The sequence below is a fragment of the Mycteria americana genome, chromosome 1 (genome assembly GCF_035582795.1).
Source record: "Mycteria americana isolate JAX WOST 10 ecotype Jacksonville Zoo and Gardens chromosome 1, USCA_MyAme_1.0, whole genome shotgun sequence".
Lineage (NCBI taxonomy): Eukaryota > Metazoa > Chordata > Aves > Ciconiiformes > Ciconiidae > Mycteria > Mycteria americana.
In genome coordinates this window covers 136,297,162-136,322,330 of record NC_134365.1, presented here as the reverse complement: position 1 = coordinate 136,322,330, position 25,169 = coordinate 136,297,162, and the positions used below count along the sequence as shown (strand labels likewise).

At 36.8% G+C, this 25,169-nt stretch overlaps 1 protein-coding gene across 3 annotated transcripts in view; it reads left to right on the top strand.

The window, feature by feature from the left end:
• CDKL5 (cyclin dependent kinase like 5) overlaps positions 1-25,169 on the top strand; it is a 140,641-nt gene that overhangs the window by 101,977 nt on the left and 13,495 nt on the right. For all 3 annotated transcript variants that reach the window (XM_075521655.1, XM_075521638.1, XM_075521646.1), the window contains exons 9-14: positions 231-420; positions 4,873-4,953; positions 9,537-9,697; positions 12,040-13,066; positions 16,522-16,627; positions 18,769-18,892. In XM_075521655.1, coding sequence (XP_075377770.1) covers positions 231-420; positions 4,873-4,953; positions 9,537-9,697; positions 12,040-13,066; positions 16,522-16,627; positions 18,769-18,892 — 1,689 coding nt within the window. The remainder of the gene's footprint in view (positions 1-230; positions 421-4,872; positions 4,954-9,536; positions 9,698-12,039; positions 13,067-16,521; positions 16,628-18,768; positions 18,893-25,169) is intronic.

Sequence of the window (25,169 nt, the reverse complement as noted above, 5' to 3'; positions counted from 1 at the left end):
GATCCCTGGGGGCACTTGAGAATTCCTCTCCTGCCTTTTCAAGCAGTGATACATCAGGCAATCCAGGGCAGAAACAGAGGGCTTGGTATTTGAGGTAGTTTCTTTAATATCAAAGTTTATTTTTCTGTGTGGTAAGGAAGCAGGCCATGGGAAATATGGCCAATAAATTGAAACAGCTCAGTAAGAGGACAGTGTCAGTGGGTGAAAAACATTGTGCGTTCACTTTACAGAGCCCCTTATGGAAAGGCTGTGGATATGTGGTCTGTAGGCTGTATCCTGGGAGAGCTGAGTGATGGGCAGCCCTTGTTTCCTGGCGAGAGCGAGATTGACCAGCTCTTTACCATTCAGAAGGTGCTAGGCCCACTGCCAGCCGAGCAGATGAAGCTCTTCTACAGCAACCCACGCTTTCATGGCTTGCGGGTAAGAGAAAGCTTTGTTCTTTTGTTCTAATTTACTCACACAGTATTTACACTGTTGTAATTGTTGCTGTGAAGGTTCTTTTCATTTACATTGTGCGTTATCTATTGCATGTGTTTCTGTGTAAGTAAAGGATACTTAGATTATAAGGCATTCATAATTCAAAGTAAAATTCTGATTACAGCAGTGTTAAGTTGTATAAATATGTTTGATTTACTGTTAAAAATTTATTAAATTTTTTTCATTTCTTTGACTTTTTTGGCATGCAAGTTAGCATTTATAACCCAGCTTAGCATTACCCTGCCAGGTTTGCACTGTGAAGTTTAGTGGCATAGCTCTGTCTGTTTGGGGTGTGGAAAATTCATGCCTGCTGTCTTCAGGGTACTATGTTGGAAAAATCTGGGCCATAGATGCTGCTATCATGGCAGAAGGACTTTTTGCCTTTTGACTTATGTTCCTGGGGAGTTGATGTAAGCCACGTGAGTAAAAAAGCTCTTCCTACTGACAGCATTGTTCCCCTTTCAGGGGTTGCCAATACCATGTAATGACAGAGACTTACTAGTGTTGAGAAGCTGCTCAAGTTGGCATGTGTAATATGGCAAAATCCCAGAAGCAATATATAAGTAGTAGCTCTGTTACCTTAAACAATACCTGGCCAGTGATTGTACTCATGTTTTCTTGTAATTCAGTTTTGGTTGTGATTTTTTTTATTAATGAATATTGCTTAGAAAGGTGAATTTATGATCTTGATAAAATGGTCTGAAGCCATCAGTGTAAAATCCCCTAAAGAGACATACCAAGGCTTTAGGACACCTGATCTGTGCTAAGGACTCGAGATTTGAATTTTGCTCTGTAAAAGAGAAAACTTAGAGAATGAGAAGGGGAAAGAGGGGGGACCTAGTTATCTTAGAACATGTTAAAGCTTGCCATAAATTGGGGTTAGCTGATGATGATAAGAAAAGAAAAAGTTGGCTTAAGGTGTTAGGATAATTATTTTAGGTACAAGGATAGCTAATTCCTAAGAGTTTTTGTTGAAATTTGTAGACCATCCATCAGTGGAGGGTTTAAAAAAAGATTAGAGAAGCATTTTTTGCAAGGTCCTGTGTGTATTTGATCCTGTTTAGAACAGTGGGCTGGATGGGATTTTCTGTTTAAAAAAATTTATACCCCTTATCAGGAAAGCAATGCTTTAAAAGTTGTAAGCAAAATAAATTACTGCCTCTTCAACGTTATTTTACAGCAGTACTAATTGTGCAGTGTAATCTTATTTGGATAAAGGCTCTGTAGTGTCTTAGGATGAAAATGAAGTATCTTTATTTTGTAGCTTTAAAATACAGTAATTCAAGAAGACAGCATGGACCTAATGTGATTAGCACAGGGTTGAGAGTTATGAATATCTGTTCTAATCCTGGATCAGTGGTTTATTACTTGGGCTCAAACATGTTGCTGCCTTCTTAGCCCCATCTGTAAAGTCAGGATGCTAATGATGACGACAGTGACATATGCCTTCTAATAGAGAGTAGTTTTTGAATACTGAAGTAAAGTCTGAATAATGGCTTAAAAATGAAAAATACTACAAAAAATGTTGGTTCAGAATGTGATATTCATTAGTTATTTCATGGGTAAAATTTATTCCATGCTATAAGACAACCTTAAAAGTACATTTTTCTGAATGTGGCATAGTGCTTAATAGTGGAAGATTTTCTGTTGCATAGCGGACAGAAGGTGTGCTGTGATCATGCAAATTATTATTTACAAGCTGGATCTGGCGCTGGGTGTTCACAACATAGAAACTAGCCCATCATGTGGAATTGTTTATCCGTATGTTTAGGCTTTGTGAATTTCCACATTACCGTAACTGCGAGTACTACCACATTGTAGCACAGGATTTTAAAAATTCTAATACACACACTCCAGCACCATATGCACATGCATACAGATGCACATTTGCAAACTTTCTGTCTTTTCTTCCTGCTCATTTCCTCCATGCATATATATATATATATATATATATATATATATATATATATATATACACACAGAGTTTTCCTCACTCCTGAGGTTTAGGGAGCATTTAGTGATCTCTTTTCAGTCCTTTTGAGGACATCCATGGCATGTTGAAGGCCCAAGGAAATAAAATAATATGGGATCAGAAAGTACCAATAGGCTTATGCCTTTATGGAAAATGTGAGTGGTAATGTAGGGCTATAAATATTGTTCTACAAATAAGTTATAAATAATCTGGAAAATCTGAACAATCACAGTGAGTAGCCATCTCGTATTACTGCTTTGCATGGCTTCAGCACATTTTCATGTTTCCCTGATCATTCCAGATGTAAAAATCTTCTATATGATGGTCATTCTATATGAAGATAAGAATATTTTGCCATTTGGTTCACGTTAAAAGTGGAGGAAGCATGGAAGCCTTGGTTCATCTAGGTTACTATCTAAGATCAACATAGCAGACTTGGACTTAAAAAATTCCTCAATCATTAGTAAACCACCTCAAGAGAAAGCAAAGTAAAAAGAAAAGTGCAGACACTATTTAGGAACAAACACATTCAAACAAATGTTCTTTCATTTTCCTTCAAAGTTCACATAATATAATCTATGAAAAGTAATGCCAATATGAACTATGGGCAGCAATTCGTAGTGGTCTAACACTTATACAGTGCACATGCAATGCATTTTCCTTCCTAATAAAATGCATTTTTGGAAATGGCCGTTTGTACTGGGTTGCTCTTTAAAGCATAGGTTTGAAGCTAGTATTTAATCTGAGGAAGGTGACCATGTAAATATATGCACCTAACTGTAACATTTCCTAGATGTAAGCGAGGGCTGAAAAGTGCACAAGTGAAAGTAAAGGAATAAAAGTCTTTAAGACTTCCTGCTCATTGACATTTTAGACCAAACATATAGTTCTGATACGTTTTTATACTATAGCAAACTTCCACATAAAATGTCCGTTGATCTTCATGTTTGTTGATTTTTTTTGTTGCTGTTGTCTGTCTTAATCACTGACTTGAATTTCGTTGTTCTCTTGTATTTTCAGTGATTTTTAACTATAACTCAGTATTTTATGTATGACTTGAGTCCATTTGGCCATATAGTGATGGCTTCTATGTACCAGTAGATGAGAACACTGCATGCTTCCTATTGTCAGTATTCTTGCTTTGATGTGTTAGCTTAAGAGGACTTTTTAGAAAATACATAGGATGTGGATGGGATCCAGCCAGGCTGCAAATGAAACACTTGCATAGTATTAGGCAAATTCCACAACTCTGGGAACTGCTAACAAAGTGTCTGGATCTCGGTTGCGTAGTTTTGGATAAACTGATTAATGCCAAGAGGCTGGCTGATTGTTGTTTTGGTTTGGTTTGGTTTTTTTCCAGAGGCTTCTCTGGTATTCAAATGTGTTATTTTCTCTAAAATCGGTATAAATTGGATCTATGAGGGTTTTTTATGCCTCTGGTGGAAATCCAGCCTTAATTTCTAATCCTGAAAACACTGGCATATATTTTTAGTTTTTAAATTTGAATTTACCTCACTGAAATCAGTTTATCTATTTGTTTGCTGTCGGTTCAGCATGTGCTGGGGTCTGGAAATGGATCTCTGTTGTCTGTTTCTTTTCAACTCATTATACTTGGCGTTACGTTATAGCAATGAAATATTGAGCAACTTTTCTTTCATTTGATAAAAAGAAAAGATTCTGTCTTCATTTTATTTGACTCTTGCCTTGTTTACAAAACAAGCAAAAAACCCCAATTCTATGCTTTATTTTTTCTTTCTTCACATCATCCTTGCCTGTCCTGTTCTTCTTTCCAGACAGGGCTAGTTTCAAATACTGCCTTCATCGGGTTTTGTCCAGACTCTAGTTGACAAAAGATGCCCTCCAGCAATGTGCACTATTTCTCATGGTGTTGCAAGTTCTTACTGCAGTATGATCACAGTCAATGGTTCAATCCTGAACCTTAAACCTTTGGGCTTTTGGTGTTTTTCACTAAAAACATTTTGGAATTGTCTGTTAATCTTTGGTATTTAATTAGTACTGTATTTGCACTTTCAAATACTCTCAAAGCTATTTTTAATTCTTTTTTAAAATATATATTACTTATGTTATTTCTGAATCTATTTTAAACCTCCCACCTCTTGTCAATCATAATGCCACAAACACATTTATAAATCTAAGTTGTTTATTTCTCATTTGAGAGAGGTTCCTTGACTGCCCTACTAATCAAGAATACTTTCTTTGGTTGACTAGATGCATATTGTACATCAACAGTTGTTTCATTATAATGTTTTGTAATGTTTCATAAACCACTAACTTTTTCTGTGCATATGATTCCCATTAATTACATGCCTTTATTCACTGTGTAGTTTCTATTTTTTGAAACATTGTATTCATGTATACCTTGTTTACATTCTCGGTATATTTATGCTATATCATTTTTACAGTTTCCAGCAGTCAATCATCCACAGTCTTTAGAGAGAAGATACTTGGGAATTTTAAGTGGTGTATTGCTTGATCTTATGAAGGTAGGAAAATGTATTTTATTTTCTGTCTGTAATATGTAGGGAAAGATGTAAGTGACTTTTAATCTTTGTTTCATAATATAATACATCTTAAAAGTACTTCTGAACTTCCTTTTGAGATATTTTGTTATCTCTATTGTCTGTAGCAAGGCTTGATATTTCCTAGGAATCAGGAAAATACCTCTTGCAAATGCCGGGAGACTCTGTTCAAATTTGACTGATTTGATAAACAATACACAGTCCAGACAAAAGAATCACCACCATTTGCAGCAATATGCATTCGCACTGACATACATTCAGATGCAGAGGTTACCTTAGTAATGCTGGATTATTTAGATAAATCCACAGAGTATTAGGCTAACCTGAGTTGTTGTTCAGTTGTTGTTGGATAAGCATGAGGATGTGGACAGTTGTCAAAGACAAAGTTGACACACAGTAATTTTCTTTTTTTTTTTTTTTACCTGAGCATTTAATCTGCTTGCTATCAGTCACCTCTACACAGCGTGTATGTTAAGTTACTCTTCAGTTGTGTTTTGGAACAAGTCAGCTAGTTACCCATAGCCAAACTAGGATATGGTCCCGAGATAGTTTCTTACAGGGCATCAGGAGAAGCTGGCTCCCCTCAAAATGGCCAAACACTGTAAAGCATTGTGCTATGCATTTGTGCCATATTCCTGGGTATGCAACACATATTGTTGTCCTTATTATTGTACTATAAAAACATCACCTGGTAAGCTGCAGTACAACCCTCCCATTATTTCATCCACAGTAAGCAGGGGAAAAAAAGTCATAGTGTCAAAAATTAGGTTTAGAATCACAGGGGTACCACCTAAGAATTAAAGGCGATCTGGGACGAATATGAAGCGTGGATATGGCTAATCAACTCTAAATGAATTGTGTGGTCCCAAGCCCATCTGTGCCAGTTGTCTTGGAAACTAGAGGTTGTCTGCTTTGGGGTATACTTGGGTGTTTACTTGCTTTTAGCAGTATTGATGTAGCCAGCAGAAATCCACCAGATCTGCTCTACTCTTTTTCTTTAACACAACCAGTTCAAATCACTTTCATTTAATCTCCCTGCCTTATGAAGAGAGTCAGCATAGATTTATCTTGATTTCATGGAGTCCACAAAATTAGGTACCTCAGTGCATATAATTGCTTGGTTTTGGTATTATACATTCTCCTCTATTTTCTAATTCACGGAAACTTTTTCTGGCATCATAGTTAGATGTAGCTCAAGCTGTAGCAGCATATATTGCAGAACAGCAATTTCAAGATCATTCTTCAGACCATTGTTACACATGCTGGGGCGGGGTTTATTTTCATTTTACCCTAATTTTTATGTTATCTCTCAATGTCTTTTGGTTCTTTTGATGTGATTTAAAAGTTACAAAGTTGTGAAATGAAGCACTTGAATTTTGGCAAGCACAGGTTTCCAAATAATTTCATTCCACTTTAAATAATTCTTTTCAACTTTTCTGTCCATATTTCTCCTTATAGGGTGAGAAAGGTCAGGGATTCTGTAGAGGGAATATTTTGTGTTTGACCTACATTTCTTACTTCAGGAGTTGGAACATTGTTAAAGAATGAGCAAAAGACTACAAAAAGAGAACAGAAGAGACTTGTGGTTAAGTCGCATGCTACAAATGCTGCACATACTTTGCTGTATGCCTGTCTTCTCCAGACGCTGGACAGTCTGGCTCATGTCCACGCTTGGTGTGTTCCTCATTATCTGCATTCTCAGGGACCTCAGGTCTGATTACTAGATTACTGAATAACCCACGCTTCAACTTATGTTAGCTAAAGTAATGAGTTCTTGATATATCTCTATGTAGAGAGCATTTCTGGACTAGATTAATGAAGAGGCATCCATTTAGCCCCATTGCTTTGTTGCTCCTCTCCTCCCCTCTCCTTCACAAATCATGCTGTTTTGCAAGCATGCATTTGGGATTTGGGAGCTGGTTTTTCATGAGATGACTTGGGCAAAAAAGACGTTGAGTATTTCAGTCTTTTTCATATCATCTGTCATTCAGCTATCTTCCCCCATTCAGCAGCAGGCATGCATTTTCTCTGAGCTTCTGTTTACTACTAGAATACTTGTAGAACCCCTTCTTTTTACTGTTGATGTTCTTCACTTGCCTTAGATCCAGCTGGGCTTTGGCCTTCCGAAGTGGCCTATCCTTTGTGCCAACGCAGTGCTTTTATAGTCCTCCTTTGTATTCTGTCCTTAACTCTAGTTCTTATACACTCCCATTTTGCATTTTTGTTCATTAAGAAACTCCCTGTTTAGCCAACATGACCTTATGCAAAATTTTGTGGTCTTCTGTACAAGAAGATGCTTTGTTCCTGAACTCTCAAGAAATTTTCTTTAAAAATCAAGTGGCTCTCCTGGACACCTTTCCTCTGATGGCAGTTTTTCAGGAGATTCTGCTCTGTAATTCCCTATAGAAGCTGAAGTTTGCTCTCCTGAAGTCCTGGGTCCTATCCCTGATTCTTATCTTTCCACCCTTCCTTTGAATCCTAACTGTAATCATCGCATGGTCACTACAGCTCAGACTGTCTTCTCTGATCAGATTTGTTACCAGTATTTGTTACCAGATTTTGTTACTTTTGGTGAGCAGCAGGTCAAGTAGAGTGAAGTCCTGCCCTTGGCTGATTTACCTCTCCAGCAGCTGCACTAGGAAACTGCCACCAACAGAGTCTAGAAATCTCCTGGATCATCTACACAGGCTGGATGTCTGGATAGTTGAAGTCTGCCGTGAGGATGAGGACCTGTGATCAGGAGACTTCTGCTTGTTGTTGTAGAGAGTTGTCCTCTTCATCATCTTCATGCTCTTCAATGCATAGTTGGTAGCAAACCCCCACCATAACATCACAGATGTTGCTTTCCCTTCTAATCCTGACCCAGAAAGTGTCAATGGATATATCTTCTGTTTCATGCTGGCATTTGATACCATCCAGGAACTCAATTATATGGAGTGCCACTCTTCTCCCTCCCCACCCTTTTCCTTCTGAAGCCAGCTGTACCCATCAGTGACCATGCCTCAGCCATGAGCCCTGCCCCACTACTCTGATTCCAGGCAGGTTCACAGCCTTGTGATTCTCTATGGCCTTTCAGTTCTTGCTTGTGGTCCAGGCTCTGCAAGTTACTGTACAGGCACTTGAGGGAAGCCTCTGAACATCCTCTCTTCTGAGGAGGAATGTGGAAATCACATGTGGCCTTCTTGTGTTTGTTTGGGCCATTTGAGCCACTGTAGTCACGAGCACCAGAAAAAAGGGGGAAAGAAAAAGTTAATCATTCAGTACACAGTTTGTCATTTGAGAAGGGAAGATACTGCATACTGTATGACCAAACTACATAGGAATGTAGTTTGCTGCTTGCTTTGTTTCCTGAGCATTTTCCATTTTGAAGTGCAGGGATCCTGTGAAGGCAAAACCAGTTTGTGGTCAAGTGGCTGAATACTATGTTAATGCATATACAGGTATGCATTGTGTGCGTGTAGACACGTGTATATACACATCGAGTTGTTCTCTATTCAACCTATATAACCCTTAAAAAATAGCTATTCTTTTTACTTAATAGCCATTCAAACTTTTATCCTTGCTGACAGTCGTGCATGTTCAAATATTCCAAGATAAGTTTTGTATTGCCCTGTTCCTGCAAGAAACCTTTCAAACTTATCAAAATGCCCAACGTACGGGCGTAAATGCCCAAATCAATTTTGTGATTAAATATTTTCTACATGTCAGAAAGTGTCTTTGTTTAGAATCACAGCAGATCTAACAGAATTGCGAGGCAAATGTTATTCTGAGTGCATTGTAAACAGTTTAGATGATTCTTTAAAAATATGGGTGAACTTGAACCCTAGAAATAAAATACAGAACTCATATTTGTATATTTTTTAAAATACAAACTTTAAAAGGCTATTACTCTTTGTATAAGAATGTTCCCATATACTTGTTCTGTTTGTTTGTAAAGCCTGTTTCATTGTAGTATTTCATTACTGGTAAATGTAGTATTTTTCATTCTAAACAACATTGTTGTAAGGTATATCTTGCAAAATATGTTCAAAATACATATTTTTTAAACATGTATGGGTATATACGTAAAGCATATTTTAAACATTTCAGATCTTTCTGTATTTTAAGCATACATATATAACTATATATGTATGTGTATATATATTCATTATATACATATAGCACATATATATGTTTCATAATAAGCAAGGCTGAGGCCTTCCATCACTTAAGTAGAACATAGGTTTTGTAAGTGTTTATTTTGTATCATATGTGGTTGTCTCATCTCACTCGGTGGGTTGTGAGATGGGTGAATCTTTTCGATTCCCCGACGGTTTGTGTACTGACAAAGGCCGATCTCTGCTCGACAGAGCCGCGTGGTCGGTAGAGTCACGACAATGACTCAGAGGAACAGTAACATGAAATTATTCTAGCAGTTATATCTAATCACAGAAACTCCGGAGATTAAAAAAGTATCCCAATGATGTTCTTTATTTTGTTATATTTTTTGCTGATGCTGATGCAAATACAGGTACTAACATTTAAACTTTGGGATTTGTTTTCCAAAGAACTTACTGAAGTTAGATCCAGCAGACAGATATTTGACGGAACAATGTTTGAACCATCCTTCATTTCAAACCCAAAGACTCTTGGATCGCTGTGGAAGCTCACCTTCACGGTCAGCTAAGAGAAAACCTTACCACGTAGACAGCAACACATTATCTAACAGGTAAACGTAGTCATGTCACCATCATCACTGACATTTGCTCTGCCAATGAGTGTGTTGCTATCATGCTTACATACAACATCATCTACAAGAAAAGAAAAGTAGTCGTTTGACAGTTTAGGCACATTGAGACATATATACTGTTCCATGTTGCCTCACTGAATAAAGGAAGTAGACAGTTTTACTGTATTATAGCTATTCAAGCTGAAATTTTTGCTAACTTTCTGCATCAGGCTGAATGCCTCTCGAAAAAAAAAAAAGACAACTTTTAAGCCATTTCTGTATATGGCAAAGGAAAAATAAGTTGGCTTACCCATCTTAAAAAAATGTTAGCCTTTTTCTTGAACAACAGTAGGAATTTTGTGGCTTGGAGGACGCCTGAGATTCCAAAGGAATGCTCTTTTCTTTGGAATGCTACCATTACTGTACATGTGCAAATCTGTCCAAGGTTTTGATATTTGAAAGTTCAAAATTCACATGGATTTTTAGCGGCTAAATGTCCTGAAAATTGTGTGCATTGATCATTCTCCAAATTGGGGATGAACAGAATTTTGTCTGCAGTTGCAGTTATGAATCAAGTCTAGACTACTTGAACTTAAAGCAGGGTGTATTTGCTCAGTGACTCCCGTGTTGAACCCACATAGCTTGAGAGAAGCCACTTGGTTTTAATACATCAACGAACCAGGTTTACTGGTAGATAAAATACTTCAGTACAAAAAGCCTCATGGTATACCTCTGACAAAAGCTTTCCTAAAGGTCACCCTCTGAAGTATGTAGAATTATAGTGGCTTTTAATCCTAGCCATGTTTTTCTTTAGCTCTTCCTGTGGGGTACAAAAAATTACTCCTCATTTTAAGATTTGGGATGATGACATTTAAAATCTATACTTTTTCAGAGATAGACACCAAAAAGTTTTAGCTGCCCTTATAGATACTTAGGATAGAAGTTTTACCATTAGATATGTGGCATCAGAAAGGAAAACCTAGATCCATGGGAAACTTCTTGTCTAATACAAAGGCTTGCCTAGCTGCTTGATTTAAAATTACTAGGTTCCTTATATCTCTAAGTTTTAAAAAAATATACTTCCTTTTAACTAAAAAATATTTTAAACTGGCATTAAAATGGCTAAATTTCTGGAAACTGTAATAGAGTACATAATTAGATCACTGAAAGTGGGTAAGACAAAAATCCTAAGTATAAAAATGGCTAGCATTATCCAATTATAATTATCAACAAGATCAACAAAGGTACAAACTCATCTGTACAGTGAGCTCTCACTTCAAGCCTCAGTAATATATGAGTTACATTATCATAGATTTGATACAGAAATAAGTTAACTGTTCATAGCCAGCCTAGGTCCATCAAGGCTAACAAGTACAGCTGCAGCACTGCTCAGTCATGGCTAGTTTGCAATGCCAGCATAAGTCCAGAAGCAGAACTAGTTTCATGCCGGAAAACCTGAGATAATAAATCCTGCTCAAATAAATTCAGGCTGAGTGTTTGCAGAACCAACTCATATCTCAGTCCCATAATCCCCAAACCAGGAGAGCTGGAAAGTAGAGTAGAGGTTAAGGACATCACCAACTAGCTCTGCACCAAGTCAGTCTGGTTGCAGAGCATTTCGGGTGCAGCTTTGGGGACAAGTTAGTGTGCCAAGAACTGGGATAGTGCCAAGTTCCCCAAAAGCTGGGGTTCCTGTGGTAGACCTGGTTTGGGGTTTGGTGTTACAAGGCTTGCTCTGCTGCACTGAGCTCAGGCTCGCTCCATCTGAATGTCTTTACCAGCGCAGTATCCTCTTTTCCCCCTCTTCTCCCCTCCCCTTCCCCTCCAAATCAGACATACATTAGATGGCCTGGAGCATTGATTGTATCAGGTTTTTTTGACAGTGCTGACATACTTTATTGTTCTACCTTCACTTTGATATGCCAGGTGTACTTAAGATTTTTTTTCAATGGATATACAGTTAATTTTTGTAATGTAGTGCTTATGTTACTGATGTGCACATATATTACTCAACACACATGCATAAATGTGTAAATATATGTTACAATTTCTATGATTGGATTTTGCACCTTTGCTTTTTTTTATCAGCAAAATCCATTAACCAAAGCTGAGTTTGTCCATGAGGATACAACCAGAAAGAAACAACAATGTACTAACACTTGCAAATCTGTTATTTTAGTGAAGCTTCTGATGCCTAGTTGGCAGTATTTGATCTTACTGCAGTTAAATTTTGTGGTTTTAAATGGCAACTCCCTTCTGAAATGAGTGTACTTTTGTTGAAGTTATTAATACATGAATATGTAATCTGGTATATTAATGCTTCTTTATGCATTTTAACGTAGAAATCAAGCCAGCAAAAGTTCTGCTTTGCAGTCACACCACAGATCAAACAGCAAGGATATACAGACATTAGGGGTTGGCGGGCCAAGAGAAGAGGGTCTTCCAGCAAATGAAAGCTTTTTAAATGGAAATCTTCCTGGAGCTGCACATAGTCCAATGCATACAAAAAAGTCAAGCAACACACCTGGATCTGGCAACAAGGATCTAGCCAATAATAACATGCCACATCTTCTCAGCCCAAAGGAAACAAAGGCAAAAACAGAATTTGATTTTAATGTGGACCCAAAAAGTTCTGATGGTCCAGGCACAAAGTACCTGAAGTCTAACACCAGATCTCAGCAGAACCGGCACTCATTTATGGAAACTTCTCAGAGCAAAACTGGGACACTGCAACCCGGCGATAAACACAGTCGCCACAGCTATATTGATACTATCCCACAGTCTTCTAAGAGTCCTTCGTATCGGACAAAGTCAAAGAGCCATGGTGTTCTGACAGACTCGAAATCCGTGGGCAACCTTTCTGAGGCCAGGGCCCAAGCTGCAGAACCAAACAGCAGTAGGTATTTTCCATCCAGCTGTATGGACTTGAACTCTCCTACCAGTCCAACTGCTCCCCGACACAGTGATAACAGAACTTTGCTCAGTCCGTCTGGGAGGAATAACCGCAGTGAGGGTACCCTGGATACCCGAAGACCATCAACAAGACACTCCAAAACAATGGAGGAGTTAAAACTGCCAGATCACATGGATGGAAGCCATTCCCACTCTCTATCTGCTCCACATGAATCTTTTTCCTATGGTCTAGGTTATACCAGTCCTTTTTCTTCACAGCAGCGCCCTCATAGACATTCTATGTATGTGAGCCGGGACAGAGTGAGGTCAAAGGGCTCAGAGGGTGGCTTAAGCATAGGGCAAGGGATGGCAGCCAGAGCAAACAGCCTGCAACTGTTATCTCCACAGGTGCAGCATAAGTCACTCACAAGATCTGTTGGCTCGTCACGAGAAGACTGTACGGAAGATACTAATAGGGTTAGTTCAAAATATTGCCTGTTATGGAAGGCTTACCTTCCTCTGTTTCATGTGGGGACAGTGTCCTGCTTTCTCTCTTCTATTTGCTTGTTTGCGTAATTATTTATTTATTTGTCATCTTGTAAGGCAAGGATTGTTGTTGGTGTTTTTCAGAAGGGCTAAACATTTCAAGTGCATGAGAGGCTATTTAAAAGATAATTTTTAAAAATGGGACTATGAATACCATTCTCTTAAAGTACTGAAATGCAAGAACAGAAAAATTTGTCTCTGAAGTTAAAATTTCATTAGTAGTTCCTAGTCTTTGGTTACATTGTCTGATGTCATTTTTATCATATTGTTTTGCTTAATTAACCTTCTCATTTGTGTTTTTATTTAGCTTTTCTTGTATGTCTTTCTGTTATGAATGCTAATGTTAATTTTTGAAGTGAGCTTTTCACTGGCTTATAGCAAGACATTATTGCTGAAATGCCATAATTTACTAGAGGAATATCAAAACTTGTAATATTTCTCTTGATTAGTATGATAAATAACTGGGGTAGTGTAGAGATTTTATGTTGGAGAAGCCACCGGTAAATTGACTCCTTACAGTGATTACTGTCACTAGATACCTTGCTGTGTTTTACTGTGAGCATTATTTAATGAGTAGAGCAAGGGCTAGTTCTGGTGTTGATTTACATTCCTCACACAGTACTTCTGAATTATTTGATGTTTTACACATCAGAAGTGTAAGGATGACTGCATTTGTCCCCACATCTTTAAATTGCTATACCATTGATCAAAATTGGAGCAAAATGGTGCAGAGAGAAGTACAAAAATGAGTGTTTGTTTCTCTGTATGTATATCTGTGATAAAGTGAATTCTAAGGAGAGAACATCTAGTTTAGATTTGTTGACAAATTGAAGGAAGTCAAAGAGCTGCAAATATTATTTCAGGTCTAAAAATTATGCTTTACTGTGAGAGACTAAAAAACTCTGCCTACTTAGTTTATGTAAGAAATATGTGTAGCTGACTTGATAGTGGTCTACAAGTACCATAAAAAAGAGTTTTCAGGTAGTGGTTGCCTCTTCAGTCCAGGAGGGGAAAAAAAAAGGCATAATATGTTTTTTTGTACTTACCACATCTCCTCCATTCAGGATTATGTGTATTCACACATGAGAAAAGATCTCATCAAAATAGGAGAAATACAATGTAATTTAAAAAAAAAAAAAAAGCTACTTAGAAGGGATTACAGCAGCTCCATTTCAAAACTAGGTTGTTTTTTTTTTTTCTTTGTGTAGTCATTTTTTTCTCTCTCTCTCATTTCAGTCAAGTTAAATGTTACTTATTCTTCAGGGTGTTACTGTAGAAGGGCAGTAACACCAACATTTGAGTTTTTGATTATAAAAGCTCATGCTATCTTGTATTCTTCAGAGCATTAGGATCTTTTTCTGCATTATGTAGCAGATATTAATTTGATAAGTGATTTTAATTTTATTTCCTATTATGTAGAGGCAGATTGTTTTCATTAGAGCATTCTTTGTCTTTTGACAATGAGTTGACAAATTTTTATTTTAATTAGAAAAATTGATGTGTATCTTAACGCATATGTTTTTGTTCATTTTGGTTTGCTTTGGAATGCCTACTCATTTGTAAAGAACTTGCCTTTAAAAACACTGACCATAAGAGATAAACTTAAGCCTTCAGTTAATGCTTTTAAATCTATATTTCAACCATCAGAAATCTAAAAGGAAAAATACTCTTCTGAAATGGATGGCAAGTCTGTAAAGCCACAAAGCTGTTTTTATTTGTTTATACTACTATCAATAGCAAATCAGAATTAAATTGTCAATCTTCTTATGCCTTGTAAAGGCATTTTCACAAAGAAGTCATTCTTTGGCTCCTTCCTATCCTTCCCCCCCCCCCCCCCCCCCCCACACACACATTCTGCATTAGAAATCAGAAAATTTAACTTCCCTCAGGATCACTGAACTAAAAAAAATCAGGAATAACATAAGTGTTCTCAAGGATTCTGTATTGTTTTACTGTTTTTTTCCCTCTTCAGTTCTGCTCATATTTTGTGAAGTTTCCTCACTTCCGTATTTCTAGCTTCTCATTTATTTTTCTCTTTAGCTCTACCAAGTCTTTTTAAAGAAAAACATTCTTTATTTGCCAGGCTTTAAATCTTACTTAAAAAAAAAAAAAAGAAAAAAAGACTCATATTCCATGTTAGTTTGGGGGCTTTTCAAGTCTCAGTACAACACTTTTGTTTTAAGGGTTCTTTTTTATTTTAAATTAAACATACACAAAAGGGGGCAAGCAGAATAAAATCAAGGTGCTATTACTGTCTGATATTTGTAACTTAACTGCTGACAAAGAAGAGGTGTCTTACACAAGTAGTAGTTTAATCGAATGCTTCAGCCTCTTGTAAATTTTAGAAGAATCAAACTGTGATTTAAAGCATTGCTTTAGTTTCCATTTCTCGTCTTAGCACAGTTTCAAGGGTTGTTTCGTCTGTGGCAGTGAGGCCAGATCTTCATTAATAAAAGGCAAAATAGATTTTGCAAATTACCCATCTAGTGAATTGAAATCCCAATTTTTAATTCTGGTTGGGTTTTTTGTCTTTTTGGTTTTTTAACCTTTGTCCTTCTTGGACATTCTAGATTTAAATTCCTATAGGGGTTTCAGTACGGTTTCCTGTGGGGTCTTGTAGAGAGCATTGAATTTTATCTGGTCAGTCTGTACTGTGGGAAAAATTGCAGTATCTGGTTCATTTAAGAGTGGAGTTAAGTCATATTTGGTGGCAAATTACATGCATATGGATGTTTCTAAGGCCGTACATAAGCTTTTGCTTGAAGTACCTTCCAGGAAGTACTGTATTCAGGAAAATAGAGTAAATTAGAGGTAACAATATTCTTTTTGCTATCCTGTCTGACTTAACTATTTAGCTTATAGATTTCTTAGTTCAGGGACTACCTCTTTGCATACAGTGGATTTTGTGACTGTTGGTACCTCTAGGTACTACTGTGTAACAGCTGATAAGAGATAGTGCTTTGGTGTTTAAATTATCACAAATTATATGGGTTTCCTCTTTGCTTTTTAAAATTTGCCAGTAGCAGAGTGACCAGATATCATCAGAAATTAATTTAACAAGGCCTCCAGTAAAAGATTCCTCCAGAGATGTTAGAATCGCATTTCATTCGCAGCAAAAATCTGAGGGTCTGAATCATGCTCAAGCCTTTAAAATTACAACTAAGAGGCAAAATTTTGTTAATGCCATTTTGGAAAAAGCAAGCAAACAGCAAAACCAAAAAATTATTGATTACATAGTCTGTGATTTGATATTGACAGTTACTAATAACATGAAAGGAAAATTGTGTGTGGTTAAGTTTGGGGTTTCTTGCTTATGTATGTTGGTTAAAAACTGCAAAACAGTTTATAGTCTTTCATTTTAAATAGTTGATTGTTCTTTTGTTTAGGGTGGAGCATATCATGATCCACACACAGAAGATGGAGCATCTACTAAGGAAAATAGAATTCTGTATAATGACCCTGTTCCAAGAAGAGTTGGCAGCTTTTACAGAGGTAATTTTATGGTGGATCTTTCAAAATTAAACAAGAATTTTAACGTGGAATATAAATTAAGTAGTGGAAATGGATACAGAGAACTAACATGAACAACTAAAAAAGTTTATTGGAAAAATAATTGTTACCCCACTTTAGAGAACTGGGTTGACCTGCTAGGTTGTATGCAGTAACTGCATTAGTATCATATTATCTATTTGCAAATGATAACTCACTTTGATTGAAAAGTATATCCAGTGCACTACCTTGTAAAGCAGAAGATAATTTCTTGGGGGAGTTGAGCAAAATAAATTAGTATTACCAGAGTAAACAGTTCACTAATGTTTTTAATTCGTATTTTAAATTATGTTTTTAATTCGTATTTTAAATTCTTACTAACATTATATCTAAACACCTTTGTACTTGTAACACATTGACGTACTTACTGATCTGTTTCAAATACTGTGGTGCGTGGAACTGTAATGCTAGTTTTTCATTGCTCGAAACCTGTATTCATTTCTTTTGTTCAGACTTACTGAAGATCAGGGTTTCCTACAAGCAAAAGCACACTTATATAATCCCAGTTCAGAATAAATAATAACACAGGACTGTGCATGTGCATATATATGTATGTATGTGTACGTGTGTGTGTGTGTGTGTATACACACACACACACAGAGGTATTGTTCTATTATGGTACACAAAAGATGGTGATTGATGAGCAGCTGCCTTGTGGCTAAACCTGGGTAATCCTTTTGAAAAAGCCAAGGATGATAAGAAGCTAATTACTGTCCTGCAAGTGTTAGGAGGCTTGTGGGGCTCCCCTGAACCTTAAGAAGTTCCAGTCAGCTAAAATTCGATTATGAGTCACCTAATAACCTTAAGTAGAGTCGCAAATCTCCCTCTGATCCTCTTCAGGTTGATCAGTTGGCTGATGACCTGATTTAGACATGTTAAAATCTGCCAATCCTTGCAAGTGTCCCATTGCAATATTAAAACCTGTGAACAATATTAAAGCTTGTACTGTTTTGAGCAGTGCTTTTGAGTGTAAGGTTTTGTAGCACACGCAACAGAGAATCCTTAAGAATCCTCAATCCTGAATTGCTTTTGTTAATCCTTAAAACACTCCTAAAATTGGACATGGATTATCCTTCTTTTTTATACATAATGAAACAGCAGTTCCAAGGAAGAATCGCTTTCCATAAGTCATGCGCTAAGGAAACTGTAGGTCTAGGGTTGCATTCAATTCCTTATTATAAACTAGAGGTTTCTTCCTCTTTAATTATATCTATGAAACAAATATATTTTAGTTCACAGACTTAATTATTGCATTGGAAAAATGATACTATATTTAAATAATACATAGATAATAGTATATCTAAAATCTATTGAAAGAAAAAGTTACTATGAAAAAGGTAAATTCATATTTATGCAATTCTTAAGTACTGACTTAATACAAAGGTTATTCGCATGTACTTTTGTACGACAGCTGGAACAAAAACTTAACAGATTCAGTTTTGATAAATAGTATAGTGTGATGCTGCAGTAATGCTGCAACTAGTGTCTGATCAATTTTTAATCCAGTGCAGGTATTTCTGGTGATATTCATAATTCTAATAAATGAATGTTCTAGTTATGTATAACCTATTTTCAAAACCACAGTATTTCTGTTTGAAAAATATATATCTGATTTTGATCCTTTCATTTTTAGTGAGTAATCTCTTATACTTAGTTATATTAAAATCCAAAGTAATTTTTTTCAGGATGGGTACTAATTTTTTTAAGGTCTAGGTGAAGACAAAGTGTAAACTGTAGTATTTTCTGTCTTTAATAGCAGTATTCCAACCTTTTATTCTATTTCCTGTTTTTAAATATCGATTGCACTTGTGACTCCCTACAGATAGAAATGTTATCAAATCTAATAACAACTTACCCAAGTTCTGACGATGGTCTCATTTTACAAGGAATATTACCTTGCAAGTATCACAAAACAACAGCTTTCCAAACTGTAAAAAAAGTATGCTTTTTTTTCTGTCATACATAAAGTACAACTGTGTCTTCACTGTCTTGTTTCTGTAAAAGAGGTAGAGAGGAAGCAGACAACTGAAAGATGTGATTTTTGGCAGAGCTCAATATACATTGTTTGCTATTTCTCTGTTCAGTTCCATCTCCGCGTCCAGAGAGTACATACATAGAAAACAATGTGTCAAACAGAGCTTCTGTGTTACCAGCAGACAGCAGCACGGTGGCAAACCACTCAAAGAGACAAACCACCTTTGACACCTGGTGAGTTGTTATTTACACAGATGTGTAGAGAATGGCAGGAAAAAAAAGAAATTTTTAACAGGAGGGAAAAAAAAACTGTTTTTTTCAAAATTTGCAACTGTCTATATGTGCTTAGTTGCTTCCTCTGTCTATACTGACACAGCATTGCATGTTTGCTGTCCCCTTTTGAGCAATAAGAAATACTTCATTACACCATCACACTGAATGCATTAAAGATTATATACTTTTGTCCAGTCTTTCCTGATTTTTTTCCACTATTAATCTTCGGTTAAAGATAATACAAAGTGCTTGTATGCATATAGTATGGATAGCAAGGCCGTAGCTTCATCTGTGGATTCCAGAAGCATGAATTGTCAGACAAACGGAAAAAGTATCAAAATGCATGTTTCCATATATAAAATAGGACTGTATTAATGAAGAATATAACATTCACCCTACAATGGGGACTGCTGCTCTTTTTGCTTACGCACCACAGAAGGAAATGAGTACGTTCTATGGGAAAATGGACTAAGCAACATCTTAATGGTGTATATTGATTTGAAAAGATTAAAAGCATCACATGGCTCCATTATATAACATATAACAATTAACTATAATTATGCTAAGAGAATGACAGCATATGCGTAGCTTTGCAGGACTTAAAGGGAAGTACCTTAATTTTGTTGCTCTGAGAGCTCTTCAGCTCTAAAATACTCTTAATCTTCTACTTTGTTCAATCACAATAAAGCACACTGAATAAAAATAAGCAAATGGAGCTTCAAAGGATTGGTGGGAGGAATGGACTGTATGCATTCGCACGGTTCAACTAAGCTTCGTACCACTATCTGAAACACAGTGCTCTGAAAGTGCGATAAAATCATGCTATCTAAAGAACTGTTTCAGTGGTCTGTTGACTTAATGTGTTTTCACATGAACAACCTGTGAATTATCTGCTTAAAAAAGAAAGGGGGTGGAGGGAGTGGGAAAGGGAAACAACTGATACTTCAGCTTGTGTTCAGATTATATACCCGTGCCAGTAATAGAAGATGTTTACTCCAGAACCCTTGTCACCTGCTCTGATTCACTAGAATCTGCTTCCTGTCCTTCCGTAGCTCCACCTACATCCATTTTGTGGAAGTTAGCTGAGGAATCCGGTCATTTATGTAAAAAGGTGGTACTTATGTTGTGACTTATGTGGCTAAAGAAGGTATTTATTCCTACTGTTGAACCCTTTTACATGTTTTGTGGTCCTTCATATCTGAATCTTTCTATCTTGCATATGACATATGCCAACTGGAGTCTTGTTTTGCTTTATATATAATTCGGCAATATATTACCTTTTATTATGTGGTCACTGCAAAGAAACATGTAATGTTATTTTAACTCTGAAATGAAATAATAGCATATGTTATTAGAGCTGGTTGGGAATTTTTTGACAAAGTATTTTTTTGCTTACAATGCCAAATTATCGAAACCAAAACTTTTCAAAGGAACAGACTGATATCCTCTAACCTTTTATTGGGAAGATTCTTCAGCTCCAGGATGGAATTGCCAGTCAAAACCAGAGATACACTCAAAATAACAAATATTCTGGGGTCAGCATTATTTTTGGTATGTGAGGAACTCGAGTTCAGGGCCCTTGTTCTTCATTATTTAAACCAGAGGCTTGAACCAAGATCTTGGATCTAACAAGTGAACGCCCTGAACCAGAAGGTAGAGGTTATTCTGGAGCACATTCTCTGTTTCCCTCAATATATTCTCTTGAAGCTGTTTCATCTTGTTGAAATAGCGAAAGGACGACAGAGGTGCTGAGTATGGCGTAGCGAATAAAGCCCTTCATTAACTTTTGAGACAGTTAGATTTAAGTCCTTGCTCCAATTAATGTACTCAAATATTTTCACAAAGTGGAACAGCTCCTTTGAGAGAAGAACCCACAGAAGAATAAGCATTTCTTCTTGTGAAATGGGAAGAATGGCAGTGCCTGCAACACCAAGTTACTGATATTTTGGCATGCGTTTCTCTTTCTCTTTGCTTTTCCTACTCCCTATTTTCCTGAAATGTTTCCTGCCCAGCTCTACATGTTAACTCTGTGCAAGTTGTCCTGGCAATGGTCTAATGTTGTTGCAAAATTGTTCTGTGCCATAAATGCAGCTTAATCAGATTCCTGAGTGATGTAGAGTCTATGTTCCTCTACTTAATTTTCTGTACAGAAGTTGTGTAAACACTTATGAAAATGTTGAAAACTCTAATGGAATGTGATTCTGCTTACATCAATTTTATGATGAAGTAAATATTTGATGTTTGACTGACATACGTAACTGGTACATGACAATTCATCTCAAATTATGAGTGACATGTATTCCACATGGACTTGCCACTACTGTAAAATATTGCTTCTCTCATACTATTGCTCTGTGTTGCCTTTCTTCTGTCAAAGATTTTGTGAATGTTTGCTAGACTGAATTATCACAGATGTTCCCTTGTCTTTGTGTGCATTTCTTCACTCTGTTCCCACTGTCCTGCCTCTTTAAAATAAAGGTGTTATAAACTCGACTTTTGTCATCAGGTTTTACTCTTAAATTACTAGATAATTTCTGAACTTCAGACAACTTGATTTGGAAAAAGGGAAAATTTTCATCCTTCTAGAAAATCTTTTCTTTGCCAGAGTTTAATTTCCTGTAAATGACCTCGAACTTCCTCAATTTTTCGTTTTTGATACAAGAGTAGATGTTTTCTTCTCTTTCACTTGTACGAGCTTTGTCTTGAGCTGGGCAAAGTCAGTAGGTATAGGCAAGATGCTTAACCTTGTTCTGCCAGTGTGCCAAAATGTTGGCCTGAGTTATCTTTACCGTTGTTATAGTTCTAAATATCTCTTTGGAGTAAACTCCCAACATGTAGTACTTTATCTCACATCATATTGGAAGTGTTTGCAGTCATTGCTTACAAGATGTCTGGGAGCTTCTGGAAAGCTTTGTTGTTTAGACCTTTTATGTCCATTTAAATGTATTCATTCTATGACAAACAGCTTGTCGTATCTTCTCTAGCATATGTCATACCTTCCTGTAAAAATAATAAAAAGGGGAAATGTATATAATATTTATTATTAATTTTATATGTATATAATATATATAAACACACACAAACTGTCATTCAAGAAAAGAACAAAAAAAAAAAAGAACATCCTACTCTTAGGAGTGTCAAAGGCTTACAGTATCTATCTACCATTAATTTTCAAGACTCCAAAAGAATACAGTATTTTGTAAACATGACATGACTGGCTATAATATTGCTGTATCAGTGTAACAATGTAGTCACACTTTATGTTCCTGAAACTAGGTTACCAATATCTGAGCAAACTAGTTTAAAGCTTGTTCAGCTGTGTCTGCAGTACAACTGTGGCTGCATTCTAAATACTTTCCAGTTCATTTACAGAATTCTTGAATTTGTAAAAAATATCAGGAAATTACAAATTTGTAACTTGCAAGCTTAAAAATCATGTGCGTGTGTGTTACACTGGTTGAGGCTTTAGGAATCTGCTCTGCATAGCTTGAAGATGTTCACCTTCTTAACGGTAAAGCTTTCCCTCTGACATTTCCTGCACAAGACTTTTGCATATGCGTTGTCATCCAATATGTTTGCTTTATTAATCTGTTTGGCAACAGCTGAGCTTCCCTACCAGTCTCTTCTAGTAACCAGTGCCTCTTCCCTGACCCTTCCCCAGTCATCAGTGTTTTTGTTTTGTACTAAAAATTAGATGATGCAGTCTAATGTTATTTGCAAGGAAGCTTTCCAGAATTTGTAGTCATCAATAGTCTGTCCAAAAAATAAGCCTACTGAATTATATGCTTTATAAGTTTACAAAACCAACCACTTCCAAATGTTTATGGTTACTAATGTTGAATGATACCAGGGGAGGGGGGTGGTGGTGTATGTATATATACACAGATATGTATACCTTTTTTAGTGATGCCATAACCTCGGGTGATCTAGTGGCTTTAGTGGCTTCTGGGTGGTATTCTGTATATAAGACAGTAGATCTGGGGTTTATTCTGCTTAATAAATCCTCCTTTTCCACATGAAAAAAAAATATTTGCAGCTCCAAGCAAAGTTCAGATTTGATCTCTGATTTTTAAACTTTCAATGCCAGGCTTTTAGACCAAGAAGTTTTACTATGGGCTTTAGCTTGTGGGATTGAGATTCTTACCTTAAGTAAACCATCTGTTTGAGGTGCTTCACTAGTTTCTGACATTTTTCTTGCCTTCATTTATGGTAACTCCTTAAGCAAAACCAACAGCTAACTTGGAGAATTAGTGTTGTTCATTTATGTTCCGAAGAAAACTTCAGACATTTCTGTAACTCCTCCATTAGACCAAAGTCCTTACTCGTGTAATTGTGAGCGGTTCAGTAAAGGGAGTAGTACACTGGCAGTTAAAGAGGATTTCCAAGCCAGGCCGCCTGCTGAAATTAGGGTTGCTGAAGAATAACTGAAACAAGCATGAGGAATTGCCTCCCAAAAAGAGCTGTCTGCAATACAAACCTATCTACGGCAGCATGAATGCAGCATGCTTCATATTTATTCTTTTTAGTTAATATTAAAGCACATCAGCTTGCTTGCCCCATGCATGTTTGCTGCTACACCTCATTGTACCTGCATGAAGTTGGATACCTTTCCTGCCCAGGGTCAATAAATGCTAGTGATAATCACAGAATTTCTGTTTATACCTGTGCCTTTTCCAAATGTCTCAGACCAGAATAACCAATGTGATCTACGTTATATGTCCTAAGCACGCAAAAGGCTCACAAAGATAAAATAATGAAGAACAGCACATTTTGCCTTTGGTTTCTGCTTGAGAGCAAGCTCTGTGAGTGGGGGCTCTTCTCTAGGGCTAGTCTTACTTGCTAGTAAAAGAAACACTGCGTAACAGATTCTGGTGTAACTGTTTGCTTTCCAGAGCTGAAGCTTTATGCAAAATACCAAGATACTTGCAGTTATATTGTAAGAGTTTAGTGTTGAGTGGCTCTACCATACAGATTTTTTCTGACAATCCTAATTTTTTCCTGTACTGTCCATTGTCTGAAAATCATCTTTTGGGATGCCTAAAATATCCCAGTGTTTCATCTCATTGATCAAAATGTTCTGCTCTATTTTTACTTAGTACAAAATCCTGGTGTTGAAACTTCCTGCTATAATGCTATATATGTTCACTCTCTTCACATAATGAGCATGTGTTTTGAAGCAGTTGCTTGTCAAGGTCAGTGCTTTTTCAGACAACTGTACTGCAATATGAGTCACAGGAGTTAATGACATAAACCAGTCAGTGTAAAACCACTGGCTTTTGGGTAAGCAGCAATTGAAAATGAGCACAGTTCTCAGCCCCTTATTTATTCTCTTTGTCTGGTCACGATAGTCATAGAGAGGAAATGATGGTGCAGAATTTCACTTCTCTCCTCTCTGCTCATCTGCTGTAGGGAGCAGTTTTCTTGTCCAGGTTCACTGGGCCAAAGAAAAGCATTTACACATGAGTGAATCTCTGTCTAAAAGTCTGGCAAAAACTGTCCCAAGCTTTATCCTGAAGATTAAGTTCACCTTTAAAAATACAGCGTCACCATTTTGGAATAGACTTCGGAACAGAAAAGCTATAGCCAGACATTGAAAAATTTTAAAGGACAATTTAGAGTAACCACTTGGGGACTTCCTTATGATCTGACACTGGTTCCTCAGCAGGCAACGTAGTCGCTGGGTTGGTAGTTTGTACTGGGGCTGTGGTTTGGCGTATGTTTGCAGATGTGGATGCACAGTAGCTCCTTTGGGGAAAGGCTTGGAAGATTCTCAGCCCCATTCACGTATTTTCAGAGTACAAGCAGCATACTTGGGGTGCATGCTTTCCTCCAACTTTTCTAACAAATTAAGTAAAAATCCTTTAGTAAATAATTTGGTAGGTATTTTGCCTGTGTTAAGTCAGTCTCGTGAGTTCACCGAATCTGTAAAGCTGTCAGTAGTCTTTACTTTCAGGCCTTCTCTTTGGTGCTTTAAGTGACTAATACGAGACTGCCTTACTACGGTTACACAGTGGTACCAAATACAGGGACGTGACAGAAACAGGAATCCTGAGCAATCCAGTGTATTAAAATATGTGTTATAATAATTATATTAAATTAGAGATTTTTCCTGTAGCATTGTAATTTTCACCTTCAATATATGTTGTTGTGCACCTGAATGTGTTTCCTGGTATAGATGTAAGTTCCAAAAATCCAAATTAGGAAAACTTCCACCATCCTCTCTGCCTATAAATCTTTC